Below are 18,733 nucleotides of genomic sequence, written 5' to 3' on the forward strand. Positions count from 1 at the left end.
ATTAGAAAAGACAAGAAGGAGGCAGACTACGCTAAAAGGTGGCAGAAATAAAATTCTAAGTGCCAAATCTCAAAAAATCTTTTTTTAACTCCAAATAACCTAAAACCGCAAGAGAAAATAACTGTAAAATTTCATCTCAAAAACGATAAATAAATTAACTTGCTACTGCTTAGGAAGCCAATTGGACACGTCATTAGTGAGAGTGAGCCAAAAGACTGCATATTAACAACGAGTACAGACAAAACCCTTGCACTGAGATCATCATGTATGTTCATTGGCGTTCATCTGCGAGAAAAAAGACCTGTCACGTTTGATCTGAAATCGTTCTGTTCTGAAACTACCACATACAAAAAGATACAAAAAATCTATTTAAAAACATACAGAGCGCGCAATTACAGTCCGAAAATTTATTAACTACAAAATTCCACTTCTGAAAACAGCTTCTCGGAAGGGGAAAATCCATCGGATTAACCCAAAAAAGATAACATTTATTCACTTAAAGCTCATTTGAACGAAAATGGGACCTGTGTTTAATTCAATTTTTTTAATGTAAACAGACTTGCATGTAATTGGGATGAAAAATTGCAAACATTTTAAAAAAGACAGATAGAAAACATAATCCAAATCATTTTTCATTGAAAAATCAACGATGTGACGAAACTGGCCTTCGTATCTCTCCGCGGCTGTTGAAAAACTCAGTTTTCCTAAAACGTTGCTTAGTGATTTTTTGGCAAAAGAAAATCATTGTGTATCAAAAATAAAATATTTCTCTAATATCGGTAAACTGGCGGAAAATTGCAAAACTTTTTCAAATATTTAGCTAAACATTTAGCAAAAATTTTAGGTTCAAACAATTCACTAATTCGCTTTTATTTTTAAATGTGAGACCAATGGGACTATGGTCACGTTTTTAGAAACAAAATGTTCAAAATTTAGGCAAAAATACAAAAACTTATGAACAAAAAAAGTCCGACTGTTCACAAAAATTTGGACTTCGATAACTCCCTTCAAAATAAACGGAGATCGGAAACTCTTTTTAATTCCACAATCTACGCTGGACAGGCTTTTTAACCAAAACTCTCATAACTCTCTATAATGAATATATATATAAGCTGAAATCATTCAATGGCTTCATATATCACTTCATTTTAAACCATTGAGACCTGAAATTATCCTCAATGACATCCGACTACAAGATGAACAAAAACAGGCAAAAATCAAACAGTCAAATCAATTTTGCGAGAAAACATTTGAAACACCAGATCATAATCTATTCAGTAAAATGTTGGAAACAATCAATTTCACCTTCTTGCAAAATCCAATAATGCGGCTTCCTATTAACTTGCCATTATTGTGCAAAACAGCAAAAGAATCTCAAAAAATAGAAAATTTCAACACATTTGAAAAGTTAAGAAAACTCGAATTAGAAAAGACAAGAAGGAGGCAGACTACGCTAAAAGGTGGCAGAAATAAAATTCTAAGTGCCAAATCTCAAAAAATCTTTTTTTAACTCCAAATAACCTAAAACCGCAAGAGAAAATAACTGTAAAATTTCATCTCAAAAACGATAAATAAATTAACTTGCTACTGCTTAGGAAGCCAATTGGACACGTCATTAGTGAGAGTGAGCCAAAAGACTGCATATTAACAACGAGTACAGACAAAACTCAATATTTTGCAAACGGTGTTGAACCCATGAAACGATTCGATTTGCACTGAGATCATCCTGATGTTCATTGGCTTTAATCTGCGAGGAAAATGACCTGCTACGTTTGATCTGAAATCGTTCTGTTCTGAAACTAACACATACAAAAAGACAAAAAAACAATATAGCTGGCAGATTGCCAGAAAATAGACGCAATAGCTTTGTAGATCTGCAGTCTCAAAAAAACAGTAGACAGACCAAAAAAATTTGTCTTTTCATTGAAGGCCGATATGCAATATTTTGATTTAAAATATGTATAAGTTTTTGCTGCCTCTATTAGCTGCTCTCAAATAAACTTCATTTAGAGTGACACACACCCATTTGACCTTATCTCTTTGAATTAACGTAAATAAAAGTCAACTTCAAAGTGAGGAAGTCATTTTTGAGAGTGAGGTAAGTCATGTGTGACCAAAAGTTTATTCACGCGATTGAACAAAAAAACTCGCTCCACTAAGAGGTAAAAATGACGTCACACACGCACTTCAGTTGACATTGCATGAACGAATGAACAAAAAGCGTTTTGAATTGATTGACGTCATATGGTCGTAACAAAAATCGCGACGACGAAATAAAAAACCAAGAGAAGGCCAATAATAGCCCCAGCTATCGCTGTGCGGCTATTAAAAACTATTTAAAAAAACAGAGCGCGCAATTACAGTCCGAAAATTTATTAACTACAAAATTCGACTTTTGAAAACAACTTCTCGGAAGGGGAAAATCCATCCGCTTCACCCAAAAAAACATAAAATTTATTCACTTAAAGCTCATTTGAACGAAAATGAGACCTGTGTTAAATTCAATTTTTTTAATGTAAAATACTTGCATGTAATTGGGATGAAAACATTGCAAACATATTTTAAAAAGGACAGATAGAAAACATAATCCAAATCATTTTTCATTGAAAAATCAACGATGTGACGAAACTGGCCTTCGTATCGCTCCGCGGCTGTTTGAGAACCGGATGTACAACAAGCCAATTTCTGAGCAAACAAAGATTGTGTTAGCAGTTCTTATGTCTGCGTTACCCCTCAAACTGGAAAAAAAGGCCAAAAAGCCATACTTGGTGACATTTTTTATGAGAACGAAATTTTTCAAATATTGAGCTAAAAATTTAGCGAAAACAGTAGGTTCAAATAATTCTCATTGGTAATCTCATTGGTTTCACATCTTTAAATGTGAAACCAATGAGATTATCGTTAAAAATTTTGTCAAATTTTTGGCAAAAATTGATCAAAATTTAAGCCAAAAATACGAAAAATGTGATCAAAAATGTCCGAATGTTTACAAAACTATGGACTTCGATAACTCCCTCCAAAAAACGAAATTCAAAAAATATTTTTAATTCCATAATCTACGCTGGACAAGCTTTTTAACGATACATCTCATAACTCACTATGATGAATATATCGATCGGCGAAAATTGACTGAACAAAAAAAACCATTTGAGTATATAGTTCCTCCCCCCATATAATGGCTTCGGAACAACAAGATGTGCTTTAAGACCAATACCTGTTCTAGAAAAGCGGGAGTAATGATAGAAGAGTCGGTGCAGTTCTCAATGAAGTTATGGCACAACTCTTGCATCTTCCTGCACTGATTCACTAATAAGTCCTCCAACTCATGAGTCCATCTATCACCCACCACAGAGTACCCTAGCACACAGCTCGAACACATAACGAAATCAAACACAGCTCAACAAAAGAAAATCCCAATCAATGCTACTTTGCATAAAAGAGTGACAGTATACACTGATAGATGAATACTTATAGTCTATTTCGCCCCCCCCCCCCCCCAACTGTGACGTTTGTAATTTTGAGCTCCAGATCATTGGCCTTTTTTCATGAGAAGTGAGAATGCTTAGTCACAACTAAGGCAAAAACACAATATCCATTGTTTCGGTACAGATCCGTGTCCACATTTAGAAGTTCTAGATAGATAATTATGAGCTTCTAGACCTTACCCATTTCTCGGTTGTTCTGCATAAATGTCTCGGCTAACTCTTTGTAACTTCCAGTTCCATCTGAGAAGGGTGCCTTGATCAGCCACGAACAGATGTCTCTTCCGGTTGCCATGATGTCACACACGTGACTTAATACATTGTTGGGCACTGTGGCTCGTGTGGCCGAGTGGACCTGTTGTGGCGCGAACTCATACCTCCGCCTTCTGATAATGGTCTCAAGTGATCTGGCGCCTGTTTGGTACTTCATCTGCAGAAAAACAGAATAAATATGGAGCCTCGAAGGCAAGATACTAATTCTATTCCGACCTAACGCATGAAGAACGTAGGTTTAGGATCCAAAACCATTTTCTGTAGACCACTACTTTTTAATCCTTTCCATTTTGCCATGAAAAAACAAAGAGGTGCGTAAAATATCTAATTCTAGAAAAAGCAACTATACACAACTCTATACGACAGTAAGAACAGAAATTAACCGACCAACGTCGGCAAAAGCATTTCAACGGCGGTCTTTACCAGCATCTCGTATCATTCAACACAAACTCAAATCGTTAACCAAAAACCCTGTAAAAAAGAACCATCGAATGATGTCAACCGAATTAATCTCAAACGAATGACTAGAGCCCAATTTTAGTGTAGCCTGCTTCATCACGCTTGAAGAGGAGTTAGTAGCGGTAACAATGTAGTAACAAGGCAACAGTTTTAAAGAGGCTTGAAACAAAGTTATGACGTTCAAATAGGCCAATAAAACTTCCATAAAAAGAGACCAATTAGGCCCGCTTTTCATTTCGAGATTTTGTAGTAAACTGCTGCAAACTGAGTTCAGCTGTATAAAATTTCTAAAAGAGGGAACATTTTAGATCGAGTTAAAAACCAAGAAGTCAAGCGTTAATGTAGGGTAGGGGTTAGGTCTGTTAGAGGGGGAGGGGTGTTGCGGGGGATTAGAGTCTAGCAAGGGGAAGTGTTTGTAGGTAGGGTGTTGGGCTTTGCAGGTAGGTAAGAGGGGGGTGGGGGGGTACTTGTAGTTTGAATAAGGAGAAGGGACTGTTATTGTATTACCAAAGAAAAATTCTCATAAGAACCCGTGAAAATTTAATATAACCAGGACACCTAAGCAAATGAAAACTCGCCCTCAAGCAAGTCTACAAAACTAAGATAACCAAAAGATAGTGAATAATCCACGGAAGTGAAGAAACAAAACAAACGACTAACCTCGGACGAAGTGCTCTCAACCTTACCGGTAGTTGTCAAACTCTTAAGATCAAGAAAATCCCATGACGTGATTAAGAACCTCGGGCGAAGTGCTTTCAACCCTAGGGGGGTAGTTGTGAACCTGTTGTGAAGATCAAGAACCGCCCATTAAGTGAATAATAAAAAAACGGTCTACGAGTGTTAAAAAGGGGTCTAAAATCTCGATTATTAATAGAACGGGTTGTGTACTGCTGCTGAGGCCGATAATTTGGCTGATATTGATGATAATGTGGCTCGTATTGACGATAATTAGGTTGATAATTCTGATATTGGGGACGGCAATGTGGACTATTACTTTGTCTATAGAGTTGTTCAGGGTAATCTGGTGTAAAAATGTTTACCAGGCATTGTTCTGATTGCTCAATCTTAGTTGCTACTTTCTGCTCAAGTCTCTGTTCAAGTTCTTTTTGATTTCTGGAGATAAGTCATTGTTTAACAATTTATCTGTGTTTGTTCGTTATTTCTTTAAATCCATCATCATAATAATCTTCTCTATTACAGATTTCCCTGGTTGCAATTTGTTTGTTAGCTAAGGTGCACAATTGATCTATTGTGTCCATTTCTGGCCTTTTCAACAGCTTTGGCTTGAGCCAATTGGGCATGGACTTCATGAAGAAACGCTTTATTTGCTAGTTTTTACGGTTTTCGGACGTTTCGAGGGCAGTCTCGTGCTGTTGTCTCTCGCTGAAATCTACGAGCCTCAGGATCACCTACTCCTACTGGCGCTACTACATTTTCGGGCGGTGGATATGCTTCATTTGCTTCTGTTGTTTACTTTACTAAGAAATTTTTCACTATCTGTCTTTGGATTAAACTTTTGGTTCTCTTAACTTTATTATCCTGAATACTTTCAATTCATCTTGCGTGAATCTATTTCTTAGGGCTGTTATACTGTCCACAAAAACAAATCTCGCAGCCTATGTTAAGGTTAAGAAGTATCTTAAGGCATGTCCTTTTCAGGGTAGCTGAAGGAAATTTGATTGTTGGGCGGCTGCAATTCCTGCAACTCCATTTCTCACATTATTAATTGCTCGAACTCGTTAAAAATATCGGTTTCTGATCCAGAGAAGGGCATGATGTTGATTTGTATGTGTACCATTTTGATTTTTACCCGCTTGGATTACATGCTTTTTGTTCAAGCAGTCCTATTTTGTTCTAAAATATTAAACAGCACAGTTAACTTAAATTAATGAGGAGATAATTCGGTTTGCACAGATAACTGAACTGAAAATTAATAACCTAGTCAGTTAATGAGTAGCACAATAAGTCAAAGGAAGACTACTGAAACCATTTGCTCGAATATTGATAAGCATGGGCTGCTTATAAAACTAGTGCCTAAAGCTCCGGTGGAATCGTGAGACTGTATAACGTTGAAGCCGTAAGGGCTGCCGAAGTTTCACCAATAGAGAGTGCCCCTTAGTTTAAGCAAGTTCGTGTTCGTGGCACTCAGATAGCCAAAGGCATAATGGCCGAGGCCGCCGTTTGATTCATTCGCCTACGGAGCTGATTTAATAATTTTGATTTGCCCTTTTTTAATCGATGTTCAAATTGTGGTTTCAGTAATTTAGCTTATCCTGAGGTTATCTGGCAATCAGTGATGATGCTATCAAGGTTGGTATCACTTTGATTGAAGTTTGTTTCAAATAAGGCCCAATTTGCGCACTTTTTGATTCAGACTTATTGCTGTCCAATAAATTACAACACGTTTATCGTCACTACCTAGCACAAAGATTACAATATACTTATGAAATGAAGAGGAGAAAGCGATTACTATCTGAGCTTGCGTTTTGTTACTATTCTCAGTGTAGTTGAAGTTACTTCCTTCAAAATTGGGGGAAGCACGACAATTATTTATAGCGGGGAGGTGTTCTTTATAAATTGACATAAATAAAGCACCAAAAGTTAACTTTACAAAATATCTTACAATATCCGCGTTTGTAAATGCCCTGTGTTGTTTTGGTCCTTTGAGGCGGCTGTGGTTGAGTTTTGTCCAGTTATTGCCAACTCAAGCACTTTTGAATAGTTGTTGCAGTTAGTCCTCAAAGACACCAGCAAAGCTTCCACCAATTCTTTCCTTTGTTAATGGTTTCTGCATTATCCTTTTGCTTGCAATAAATGTGCTGGATGCTGGGTGAAGCTTTTCAGGTAATCAAAAGTCAAATGTGAAAGAATTAGTCGTAATTTCGGTCCGTTAAACTGGGAAAGAGTTAATATCTCCTGTCACAATTTTACGCACAAATTTTTAAAGTTATTATCCAATATTTTAGAGAGAAATATCCGGAGTAATTGACAAGAATTTTCGCCATTTTACAAGAGTTTATTCTGGTTGTTTCATAGATTGATTTATGCGCATATAATTTAACTTAAACTAGCTAGTAATAGGCTTTTATTGAGCTAATCTATCGCGGGATATATCCACTAGTTGCCTTGTAATTTAACAGCTTTTCAGCTCTGTATTCTACTCTAATGAAGTCTTCTGTAACTTAGTATTTTATAAAAATTTTCAAGTTCAATCTTTAATTATATTAACACAATTTATTAAGAATATTCAAAGAGAAGTTTATCAGTAAAGGAGTCTTACTGAAAATCTAGATTTCAATATCAACTGATTTTGAGCCTGGTTTTCCGGTGTTCTGATGAGCGTAGGTTCCGCAGAGTTGTACCCCTAGTTGTATTGGTCCTTCGCAGATTTTACTGATCTTCAAGTTGGGCAATTTCCGGGTTTTGAACGTCTCCTGATGTGTGCTAAGTACATAAACAACTTCCGTACTAGCACCTACTCAATCAGCATAATTAATTGACCAAGTACATATATTCTGATGAAGTTTTTTACCAACTATACAAATTCATCGTTGCCGAACTCAAGGTAAATATTGAGGCTTTTAGGTACGTAATATGTTTATAAGTAATCCGTAAACCTGCGGTTGTTTTTAGTAAACATGAACAAACAAGAGGTTACAGGCCTAGAAGGAAAAACGAGCTAGATATGGTCTTGAGAACGATCTGAATATGAACTAAATTACAGCACTTTTTATAGATATTTGAAGGAAAATCATCACGTGACTATGAGGCGATCATTAGGGGCGTGACATTAACCAACAACCCTGTAAAAAAGAACCATCGAAAGATGTCAACCGAATTGCTCTCAAACGAATGACGAGAGGCCAGTTTTAATGTAGCCTGCTTCATCACGCTTGAAGAAGAGTTAGTAGTGGTAACAATGTAGTATCAAGGCAACAGTTTTAAAGAGACTTGAAACAAAGTTATGATGCTCAAATAGGCAAATAAAACTTCCATAAAAAGAAACCAATTAGGCCCGCTTTTCATTTCGAGGTTTTGTAGTAAACTGCTGCAAACTGAGTTCAGCTGTATAAAATTTCTAAAAGAGGGAACATTTTAGATCGAGTTGAGAACCAAGAAGTCAAGCGTGAACGTAGGGTGGGGTTTATGTGTTAATCAATGTTCAAAACCAAGTAAGTTCAAAACCAAATCATGAACAAACTTGATTCAGCATTAAAAAAATGTAGAATACCAATACTTCTCTTCCAGTTGTAAAAAAACATAACTACGACAAAAACTCCAAATTTTGTTCGACAGAACTTAACAACCACGAGGCCTAAGCAAATGAACATTCGCGCTAAAGCAAGTCTACAAAACGAAGATAACCAAAAGATAGTGAAGTGAAGAGTAATTCACGGAAGTGAAGAAACAAAACAACCGACTAACCTCGGGCGAAGTGCTCTCAACTTTAGAGGTAGTTGTCAAGCTCTTAAAATCAAGAACCGCCCATCACGTGATTAAGAACCGCGGGCGAAGTGCTCTCAACCTTAGGGGGTAGTTGTCAACCTATTAAGATTAAGAACCGCCCATCACGTGAATTCAAAGTGAAGTATTAGTGAATTGAATACTTAGAGACTTATAAAACAACTGATCAGTAGATTAATGCCCTCCGGGCTTTACGTGATTATCCAGTTTATAAGGAAAAGTCAAATCGTCAGACGAAAAAATACTATCAGACGAAAAACGGTAGTACGAAAAACCGCATTTAAAATGACCACTAGGACTAATATAATTGCTACAAACTTCCTTTGAGAACAATTAAACTTCAAAATAAAGTCCATCTAGATGACATATCTTTAGCCAACTAATTTATTGTTGATTTATTCGGAACAGCGTCATACCGCACTTGCTTCCTCAAATATTTACATTTCAATCAATTTTCTTGTCCTAAAAATTCATTCAAGACTAGTCATTAAAACGGGGCAACTTACCACCAAGCTCTCCACAGTTTCGTCCTTGATGTCATATAATACCCTCACCAAAAATGCCAACTTTTCCCGCATGTTTATCAGGTGACCAATTTTGGGAACTACGCTCCTATCGATTAGTTCATCGTCCATCAACATTGTAGCCAGAGAGCCACATTTGGTCTCGACGAACCTATAAACGACATTAATTCTCAAAGAATACAATTCTCAGAGAATACAAGAGAACATTTGTGATTGAACATTTGACTAAATTAAATCAGTGCCTATTTTACCAATCGTAGTAGACAACACGTGTCGATAGCAACTGTTAATTTTGCACTATCACTCAAGGTATATATATCTAGCAAATAACATATAGAGAGAAATGGTGAAAAACTCAAAGTAAAAAGTGAAAAACAAGTTGCTTTGTTGCTTAAAAGTTTGTCTGGTTATTTAATATATTTTTGATCTTGTTAATTGCACAATTGCTATTTGACGTTAATTGCTATATGAACTAATAAATTTTCAATGACTGAAAAAATTGTTACAATCTTTGATTCTGATTTACCTGGAAGCGTAGGAGTTCAGGGGAGGCTCCAAGCCCGCAGCCCAATTGGCCAAATCCTGAGCCTTGATAAACTCAATGTTGTAATGACTGCACATACTCAAATTCCTACGTTGTTGTGATACCTCAGAAATAACTATCTAACTCTCCAAAAAAAAACCAATAGTGTCCGTCCGTCCCTCCGTCCATTCATCAATGTAGAAACTTGCTTGATATAATTTAAAACATTCTCCTGAAATTATCAACGATTTTGAAAAATCTATCAACTACCACTAGCGAAACTTGCTGACTTGGGTTTCATTAATATAATCAAGCAAAGGTTTCAGTAACTAAATACCCATCAGGCAGGTAACTAAAATCACCTTTTGGAAACTAAGGCAGAAAAATAAAAACGCAAAACAGCAAAATCTTGATGTCCAAAAAATTTTATGCCATCAGAAGACAAATTTGGAAAATAAATGAAAACAAATAAAACTCACTTTTGGTTGCGTCTCATGCGAAAATTCAACTAAAAACCCTGGATTTCAATGCGTCAAACAATTTTGCTAAATACCATTCATGGAAACATTTAAATCCAATATTAGAGTCATTAAAACAGATGCATGATTTCAAGCGGCATGATCAAAAGCTCGATCCACATATTGGTGCAGACAACGACCTAAAAAAAACAGAACACGTCCTGAAAGACAATAGAAGTGTATGATCATAATTAATTATAAGATGGAAGACATAAGTGCCGCCTTCCAACAAAGAAAGGCTATCAATAAAAAGAACAACAGAAAAACATTACAAAAAGAACAGTATTAAAATTATATTCTGTCTCTGATATACTGTAATGTTACAAAATTGAAAACCAAAAAACAGCCGACATATTGTTGGATAATAGCCGCGATTTACATTGTTGAGACTCCTAGTCAAAAAAGAAAACAGAAACCAAAAAAGGTTTTTAAAAAATAAGATATTGACTTCAAAGTCTAAGTTCAATTACAAATCGCTGCTGTCTTTCAAGCAATATAGCCTTGTAATTAAATAGTTTGAATGCCCTCGATTGAAATTCAGTAAGAGTTTATTCTCAGCTTAGATTTAAAAAGTGAGTGCAAAGACATTTTTATTGAGTGAGGTACGTCGAGTGATAAAGAATTTGCCACACGCTTGACCTAAAAACTCATACAAAGAGAATGATATATCACGCACACACAAACTCAGCTGCTGTGTGGTAGAACTCACCAAAAAAAATCGCTCTGTGACTTCATGCCGCGCGATCAAATGTTCGCAGCAAAACTAAGGAATACTTCGAATTACCCACATAAACGGTAGAAGAGCCATGCAATAAAAACTCATAAGTAAACTTACTTAAATTAGAAACGTTAAAATTTAACAACAAAAACCAATAGATCAATGCCTAATAAAAATATAGGGTTTTAATTGCAGTCACAATTTGGAGATGTGTGAAGTTAGGGGTGCCAGGGGGCTGGTGGAAGATGACAGTAGCTGGGGTGGGAGACTGGCGCAGGTAGTTAGGTGGGGGACGGAATGAAAAAACCACAAAAATCTTTACCTTGAAAATTACCAGCAGTTGCTGGTCACATTAAATCCCTACATTATAAACTAAGCTACTGTTTAAGTCTAATGTTGGAAAACGAGTCATAGTACAAAAACAACTCAACTCTCGAAAGAAAACGAAGTCTTTGCAAACGTCAGGTGAAAAAAATCTTGTCTCCACTAAAAAAAAATTTGCTGAATAATAATACTCCCCATTAAATCGTAAAGATTCGCAGAAATTTAAAAGAAAAATATATATTAAAATCGAAAATGAGAGCATTAAAATATATTCTCAAATCCTTTTGACGGTCCCACAACTCAAAAGCTGTCAGAAAGTACATACTTAAATTTTACATAAAACTATTTCAATAACCAAAGGGAAAACAACAAGCCAAGACTTTCGCAAAGGCTTTTGAAAATTCAACTACTAATGTGTCCATTGCTTGTAGTATTAAAAAGAAAACAGCGCGCAGTCAAAATCCAATCATTAATACATTTGAAAGCTGGAAATCCGCTGTGCACCTCTTTAAATTTGCAAAGACATGACAAAATGGTCGAAAAAGAGCTAAAATTTGAAACTGAGATAAATTATACCTCCCAAGGCTAATATTTTAATATTGTTTTAAAAAATTAATATTAAATGCGAAACATCACAAAAATAATTAGTCAAAACAAACTGACCAACACGAAAAACGAATCTTCAATCCTCAAAAATTATGAAAGATAAGCTTGTAACTTGAGTTCATGCTTTTCGAGCTCTCATCAGATTTTTGTTAAACTGAAGCATGAAAACTTCAGCTCCTCAATTTCAGCCCACCAAAGGGATATTACAAAATAATATCCCTATCTAAAACTCAAACGAAGTCAAGATAGATTTCAAATTCACGGATATGAAAAATTCTAAAAATTTTGTCCAATAAATCTTGTTCGGTTTGAAAATCGCCGAGAAAAACTAACATCACAAAAGCCCAATATTGCTCAACAAATACTCGGTGCTTGACAACTTCAAAACATTAACGAGAACTTGAGCGCTAGCAGCAAAAAAAAGTTCACTAAACAATTTGAGAAAAGAACAAGGCGGCTCGGTAATGTGCGATCGCACATAAGGTTCCGACCCCGCTCATCCACAATTTTGGCATAATTGTCTACCAAATGAGGAACAGATAGAAAAACACAAAAAGTTCAAGTATTTTTCAAAAAAAAAATTGGTGTATGAACGAAAAGATAGCCTCCAAAGCAAATAAGTCAGTGAAGTAAAAAGTGATGCATTAGATTGATGAGATATGCCGATATTAAGAAAGCGAACGAAGACGAACGGTAATATCAAACAACAAACATTAATTACATCAAAAAATTTATATCCGTTTTGAAAAACAAAACTTCATAACAAAGTCAAAATAGCGTCAGATAAAACTGAAAATAAACAAAATAACTTGTAATTCACCAGAAAAAAAATGGTTATTCACCAGTTCATAATAAAGCTTGGTAACAATTTGACAATAAAGAACAGAAACTTTAAAGTTAGAAAATTCGCTGAATTTTTAGAAAAAACAACTAATTTCAAAGTAATGAAAACCATCAGGAATCAACTAAAATTTCCCATAGGTTTAGAGTTACCAATACTTCTATAGAAGGGAATTAAGTACTCTTGGTATTCAATTTTTTATGCAATTACAAAAAAAACAGCAAATAGACAACAAAATAAAAATCAATTAAAACTTGTCAGAAAATGCTTTGGAAGCCATAAAGCCATACTTTTGCCCCCAAAGTATGTTCGATTGCACCTTCGTCAAACACCGATAATGTATTATGTGGCCGCTCATTAATTAAAATAAGCAACAATTAGACAAAAAGGAAAAAAAAAGAATGCAAACTTATGTAATACTTGTTTTTTTTTTCAAAAAAAATTTATTTCCAAAAACATGAAAGCCATAAATTACAAACTGAAAACTTTGAATAGGTTCATCCATTCTTCCAAAGGAAGCCCTTGAGATCTGCAATTATCCAGAATTTGTCTTAAGTCTACAAAAAGAACGCCAAATATGACAAAAACCAATTAATAATTTACTTTTTTTTGTGAAAAACCCGTGTCGAAGCCAGTAAAATCATAACGAATTCTTTAGAAACATTAGATTTTGTGACAACAATCGCTTTGACACCTTCCCCTGACAAAAATAATGTCATCTTTGACCTTTAATTAACGAGACCAGGTAACAAACAGACAATAAAAGGAACAAAATTGCGAAGTTGAAATAATTTTTTTTTTCATTTTGGAAAACAATTGTTTTCAAAGTCATGAAAGCCATTATCTATCTTCTAATATCAGAACATCGGCTCAACTACTCTTTCAGGAAAAGCCAATCAAATCGGTCATTGTACAGGAAAATAAATACGACTAAAAAACAAAGTAAAACGACAGTTAAAGACAAATTTAAAAATTTCAATTAAATTCTTCGAGAAAGTATTGTCGAAGCGGTAAAGAACCACAATCTATATCTTTAAGAATTTAAATAGTATCAATTTTGAGTTATTTTGAACAAGAAAAATGTGATATATGGAATAACAAAAACGTGATAATTCGACAAAATTTGAAAACTTGAAAAATGGCCAAATGCCCTAAGAAAATAAAAAAATTGTTAAATCTAGTAGTATTAAAGCCAGAACACAATACCTTAAGGCGTAAAACCGGAATAAAGACTAAATTTTATTTCAGCAGAAAGAAAAAGCACTCTTTGATTGCTGACCATAAGCTACAAGTTGACCAAAATAAGAGAAAAATGGAGGCAAAGTTTAATAAGCTATTTTATATTTAAAAATCAAATATTTTAAAAAGTCAAAACGACCATAAGCTTTTAAGCAATCAACTAGATAAACTAATTGCAAGCTATTTAGGAAGCCAATAAGACCAATCACTAGTGAGCTTTGATTTGAAATGTTCTGCTATTTAATTAGTATAAAATGATCGAATTTTTTTAAATAAAAAACCGACTGATGACAATCCGAATTATTTTTGGATAGTAACGGTCCAAGATTGGTACAGAATCAGCTAATGTTGATTGTGCATCAAGAGTGTTTAATTGTTGGAATGTCATTGATATAGATATTTTGTTTGTTAAAAATCATAAGTAAATGCTGCGTTTTTGATAATCAACGAATAAAGTTAGCAAAAAACGGCAAAGTTTTATTTACAGAGCACCCTCAACGGAAGTTAAAGTGGAAATAGCCCCCTTTTAATTCTACAAAGATTGTGTTTGTGGTGTTTGGATGTGCTCTTCCTGCAAATTTAATCAGAAGGGACTAAAGAAACTTATTTCGTGCTGTTTTTGATGAAAAAGTCTGAATTTTGTGAAATTTTTAGCCGGAATTTGTGACAAAAAATTCAATGAAAATAGCCGACAATGTATTTTGTCTTTAAACATAAAATCAACAACATTTTCTTGAAAAATTTTATTAAATTTTATCAAAATTGGCGAAATTTTAGTCAAAAATGCCGAAAAAAGGTGAATGAAATCAACGGAATTCACTCTATTTTCTCGAAAGTTTAAACCCCGATATCTCCCTGTCAAAAACGAAAATCAAAAAAATCTTTTTAATTCCACATTCTACGCTGGACAAGCTTTCTAATGATACCAGTCTCATTTCTCTACGATGAATATATCGATCGGCCAAAATTGACTGAACAAAAAAAAAAAAAAACCCAGTTGAGTATATAGTTCCTCCCCCCCCTCAAGAGGGGTCGGAACAAATATGGAAAAAATACGAGTAATAAATAGCTTCTTTACTCTCGCTCTATTTTACTTTCTTGCAATAGAGCATGGAAACATTATAAAAAGAAGAAACTATTAAGAGAAAAGTATTTTTCTGAGAGGAAGCAAAACATCCACTGCTGTGAAGGCAAAATGATTATAAAAAAACAATAAAGAGTATTAAAAAACAGAAGGCGCGAAACAAAATGATCAAGTGCTAAAAGTTTTTTTGCTAAAAGTTTTTTGTGCTATTTGTTTGTGAACAAAAGAAAACAATCAATTTAAACTCTGCACACGTTTTTTTTTATTTTTGAATACTTGTTAATGATGGTTGCCAAAACCATACTCTTGTGAATAAACCGATTAGGTGGGGATTTTGAAGTTTACTAATAGTCATTTTTTCCTTTTCCAGAGAGCTTTACATTTTTTCAGCATTTGGAACTTATAAGTTATTCTTATTTTACTTTGTACTTATTCTAACTTATAACTGCATAGCTGAGCAAAATATAGCCAACACTTTAAAGGGCTTGAATTCAAACCGATGATAATTTGTTCTTTAAAATATTGCTATGGCTTCTTGAAGAGTTGAATGCATGCTAAAAAATGATCAGCAATTCTTTAAAGTAAGCATATATTATGCCACTAACATGTTAAAGTAAAGAAAGAACTTCTCGCGTTCAATTGCTGAGTGTTGCAAATCAGTGAACGAATGAAGCCGAATGGTTAGTTGACTGAACTTCTTTATTTGCATGTAATTCAGTTCCAAACCAATAGTTCTATAAATTTTAAATGAACGAGAGAGATCATAGGCACAGGGTTAAAAAACATAACCGACTAAAGTCGGGGGACTTTCCCGCAATCAAACGACTGGCGAGCAGTTGGCTTTTTCAGAAGCTAGTTGTAGTGGTTTCGGGAGGCTAGCTTAAGCATAATCGAGGGGGGAGGGTCAGGTGTGCGGGTTTACGGTTGGAATGAGGTGGAAGAGGGTGGACGAGGTGCGCGGGGTGGGGTGGGTAAACTCTTAAGAACCGCCATCACACCATGAATTTATGCCTCCTCAGCAGTTTCGATGAATCGCATACTTAGAGACCACTACGCCAGAAGACACTAAGTGAAATAGTGAGCTACATAAGGTCCTCCTGGGCTTCAACTGAGTATCCCATTTTTGAGGGCAAAAATCAAATGGTGAGACGAACAAAAAAGTTAGAAAAGTCGGAAATATGAAAAATCGCATTAAACAAGGCCAGCAGGGCTTAGGAATATAATTGCTACAAACTTCGTTTGAGAGCAATTAAAAATGGTGCGTTAAAAAGACACTCATGTAACAAAAAAAAACTCAGTACATCAACAGTCAATGTAATTGCTTCTAACCTACCGAAGTGATCGAAGAGATATATTAACTAAAAATTGAACCAGATTTCAATTCTCGGTTTTAAAGCCAAAAATTCTGTAGCACAGAGAAATAAGTTCATTGGATTATCAGTAAAATAAACAATTAAAAGCATCGGATATGGCTCGATTACACGCCAAAGATTGGTGATAACCACCAGCCAAGCCAATTTCACTTGGTTTGAAAACAAATTTGAAAATTGGAGGATCATTTGTAACAATTTCAGTGTCCATTGGAATGTCGGGGCCATAAATGTCTAACTGTGGTGATGTGTATTCATAACAAATTTCAAGTTCATCGAAAGCATTTTCCTCCTGAACTGCAGAATTTTCAGAAACCTCCACTCCACCCTGCCTGTTCAATAAGCTCACATCTTTTTGGTGTTCATTCACAATTTGTTCAGCTGGCAACGATGACGTTTCCAATTTCTTCAACAAGTTCATTTTGTTACTTCTTTTAGCTTGATTCATATACATAGTTTCCATGGCGACCTTTTGTTGCATTTGATCTAAAATCTCTCGCTCTTTCTGAATTTGCTTTCTTATCTGCTCCTGATCTTTACTTAGTTTCTTAAATCTATTCTGAGCTAAAATGCTGCTGTACTGTTCCTTCATAGAGTCAAGTTTTGATTTAGTGGCTATGATGTCGATATTACTTGTAAAATTGAATACAATTTCTTCGAAATTTTCCAAGAAGTCGTTGTACTCTCTCAGAGAGGAGAAATCTTCTTCGTAAAGGTTAAGCTCCTTCGTCAGTTTGCGTCTTACTTCCACTTCTTTGTCAACTGCAGCGTCGTCAAATACCTAAAATGACAACAAGTTTGTCAAGACATGAATGATGCTGTTCTTGAACTAACTAAAAAATTGAAAGCCTGCGAAAAGATTGGTCAGTTATTATCACAGATTTCGTTTCAAATTTAAGCTCTTTGACAGACTGTTTGTTCATAGTATATCTGGTTTAGCAGCGGATTTTTTTCTTTTGATTTTTTTGCTGAGTCTGCTTCAGGACTGTGCTGCATTTTTTTCTGGTTGCTGAGCAATCAGAAGTTGTGTTGATGATCAGCCATTTTGAGTCAAATCAATCAATTACTATTTATTGTTCAGCTTCCTTTTTGTACGTTTTATCTTTTCTGTTTTAATCAGCGTTGCCTAATATTACCTTGCAATCAGGACCTTCTCTTTCAATTTAGGTCTAAGTCAAGGTTACTCTGTTCATGACACCTTGGATACCAGCTTTGTAGCAATCAAGATCTCCAAATGGATCGAAATGAAACCTACATATAGGTCTAAATACATGAAAAATAGCCTGCAGAATGCCGGAATAGCTCGGAAAGAGAAGACTTGCGTGCCGTATAATAGAGACAGAAACAGATACACATCTAAATTGAAAAAAATCGACGCCGCTCAAAAAACTAGGTAAAAAATTTTCAGCGATAAATTAAAAAAACTTGTTAAAAAATCATACCGCAGAAACCTTTTATTAGGGACCTTTACTGCACATACGAGTTCCTTTGACCTTAAACTAATTCAAATTAAAGTTTCAAAGTGCAAAAGTCTATTTATTGAGTGAGGTAAGTCACGTCTGATTAAAATCTAATCAAACAAAAAATTTAAAACCTTTGCAAAAGAGAGAATGAGAAATGACGCCATGCGCGCAAACGCTGTTAGTGAGAGGAAGCCATCAATCAGAAAATTTGACTTTCAGCTTTGCTGTGTTAACAAATGTAAAACAAAAAAGACGACGAAACAAAAAACATAGCCAAAAGAATTCCGGAAATGACTCGAAGAGTCGTCTCTCTGGAAAAAAAATATTTTTCAAATGACTGCTACAAACTAAAGTGACTAAAACTTAAAAAAAAAAGGATAAAACTTGAAAAATAGCCCATAAAACCACCTGAACTTAAAAAAAATGAAGAAGTCCATTACTACAAGCCAAAATTACTACGAAAATTGATTAACGGAATTGGAAACATCAAACAGCTCAATCGTTAGAAAGCAAACTATGTTAAGCTGCCAAAACTTTATATTTCCGAAGAAAAAATTAAAAACTGCCAGAAAAGAATTGTTACAAAATTTATCAACTTCCGTAAATTTTCTCATTAAAAACACCAATTTTATATCATAAAAACTGTATTCATTTAATAACTAAACAAACCTTCAGCAGTGGTTGTCGATTTAAGCCCCAATGAACGCGATGATATAACTGAACCATGGCCAATAAATTTATCAAGTCAGATAATCATGAAATAGACTCAGTATTCAAAAGCAAAAAGTCTTACATTACAAAAACCTAGCCCTATGAATAATCCTAGAAGAAAAAATTTTAAAAAT

At 34.8% G+C, this 18,733-nt stretch overlaps 2 protein-coding genes across 3 annotated transcripts in view; both read right to left on the reverse strand.

The window, feature by feature from the left end:
- Positions 1-18,733, reverse strand: part of LOC142349427 (CDK-activating kinase assembly factor MAT1-like) — a 31,900-nt gene that overhangs the window by 3,705 nt on the left and 9,462 nt on the right. The window contains exon 3 of one of the 2 annotated variants that reach the window (XM_075400973.1): positions 16,415-17,206. The exons of the other annotated variant lie outside the window; for it this stretch is intronic. Coding sequence (XP_075257088.1) covers positions 16,493-17,206 — 714 coding nt within the window. The 3' untranslated portion in view covers positions 16,415-16,492. Of the gene's footprint in view, positions 1-16,414; positions 17,207-18,733 lie in introns of those variants that run through there. 2 annotated transcript variants of the gene reach the window in all.
- LOC142349689 (connector enhancer of kinase suppressor of ras 3-like) lies at positions 2,612-10,052 on the reverse strand. Its single transcript, XM_075401419.1, has 5 exons — positions 9,729-10,052; positions 9,185-9,353; positions 3,666-3,912; positions 3,201-3,357; positions 2,612-2,738 (listed from the first exon to the last, which is right to left on the reverse strand). Exons 1-5 carry the CDS (start codon positions 9,821-9,823, stop codon positions 2,612-2,614), a joined length of 795 nt encoding a protein of 264 aa, XP_075257534.1. The 5' UTR covers positions 9,824-10,052.

The sequence above is a fragment of the Convolutriloba macropyga genome, chromosome 11 (assembly GCF_964194025.1).
Source record: "Convolutriloba macropyga chromosome 11, txConMacr16.3, whole genome shotgun sequence".
NCBI lineage: Eukaryota > Metazoa > Xenacoelomorpha > Acoela > Convolutidae > Convolutriloba > Convolutriloba macropyga.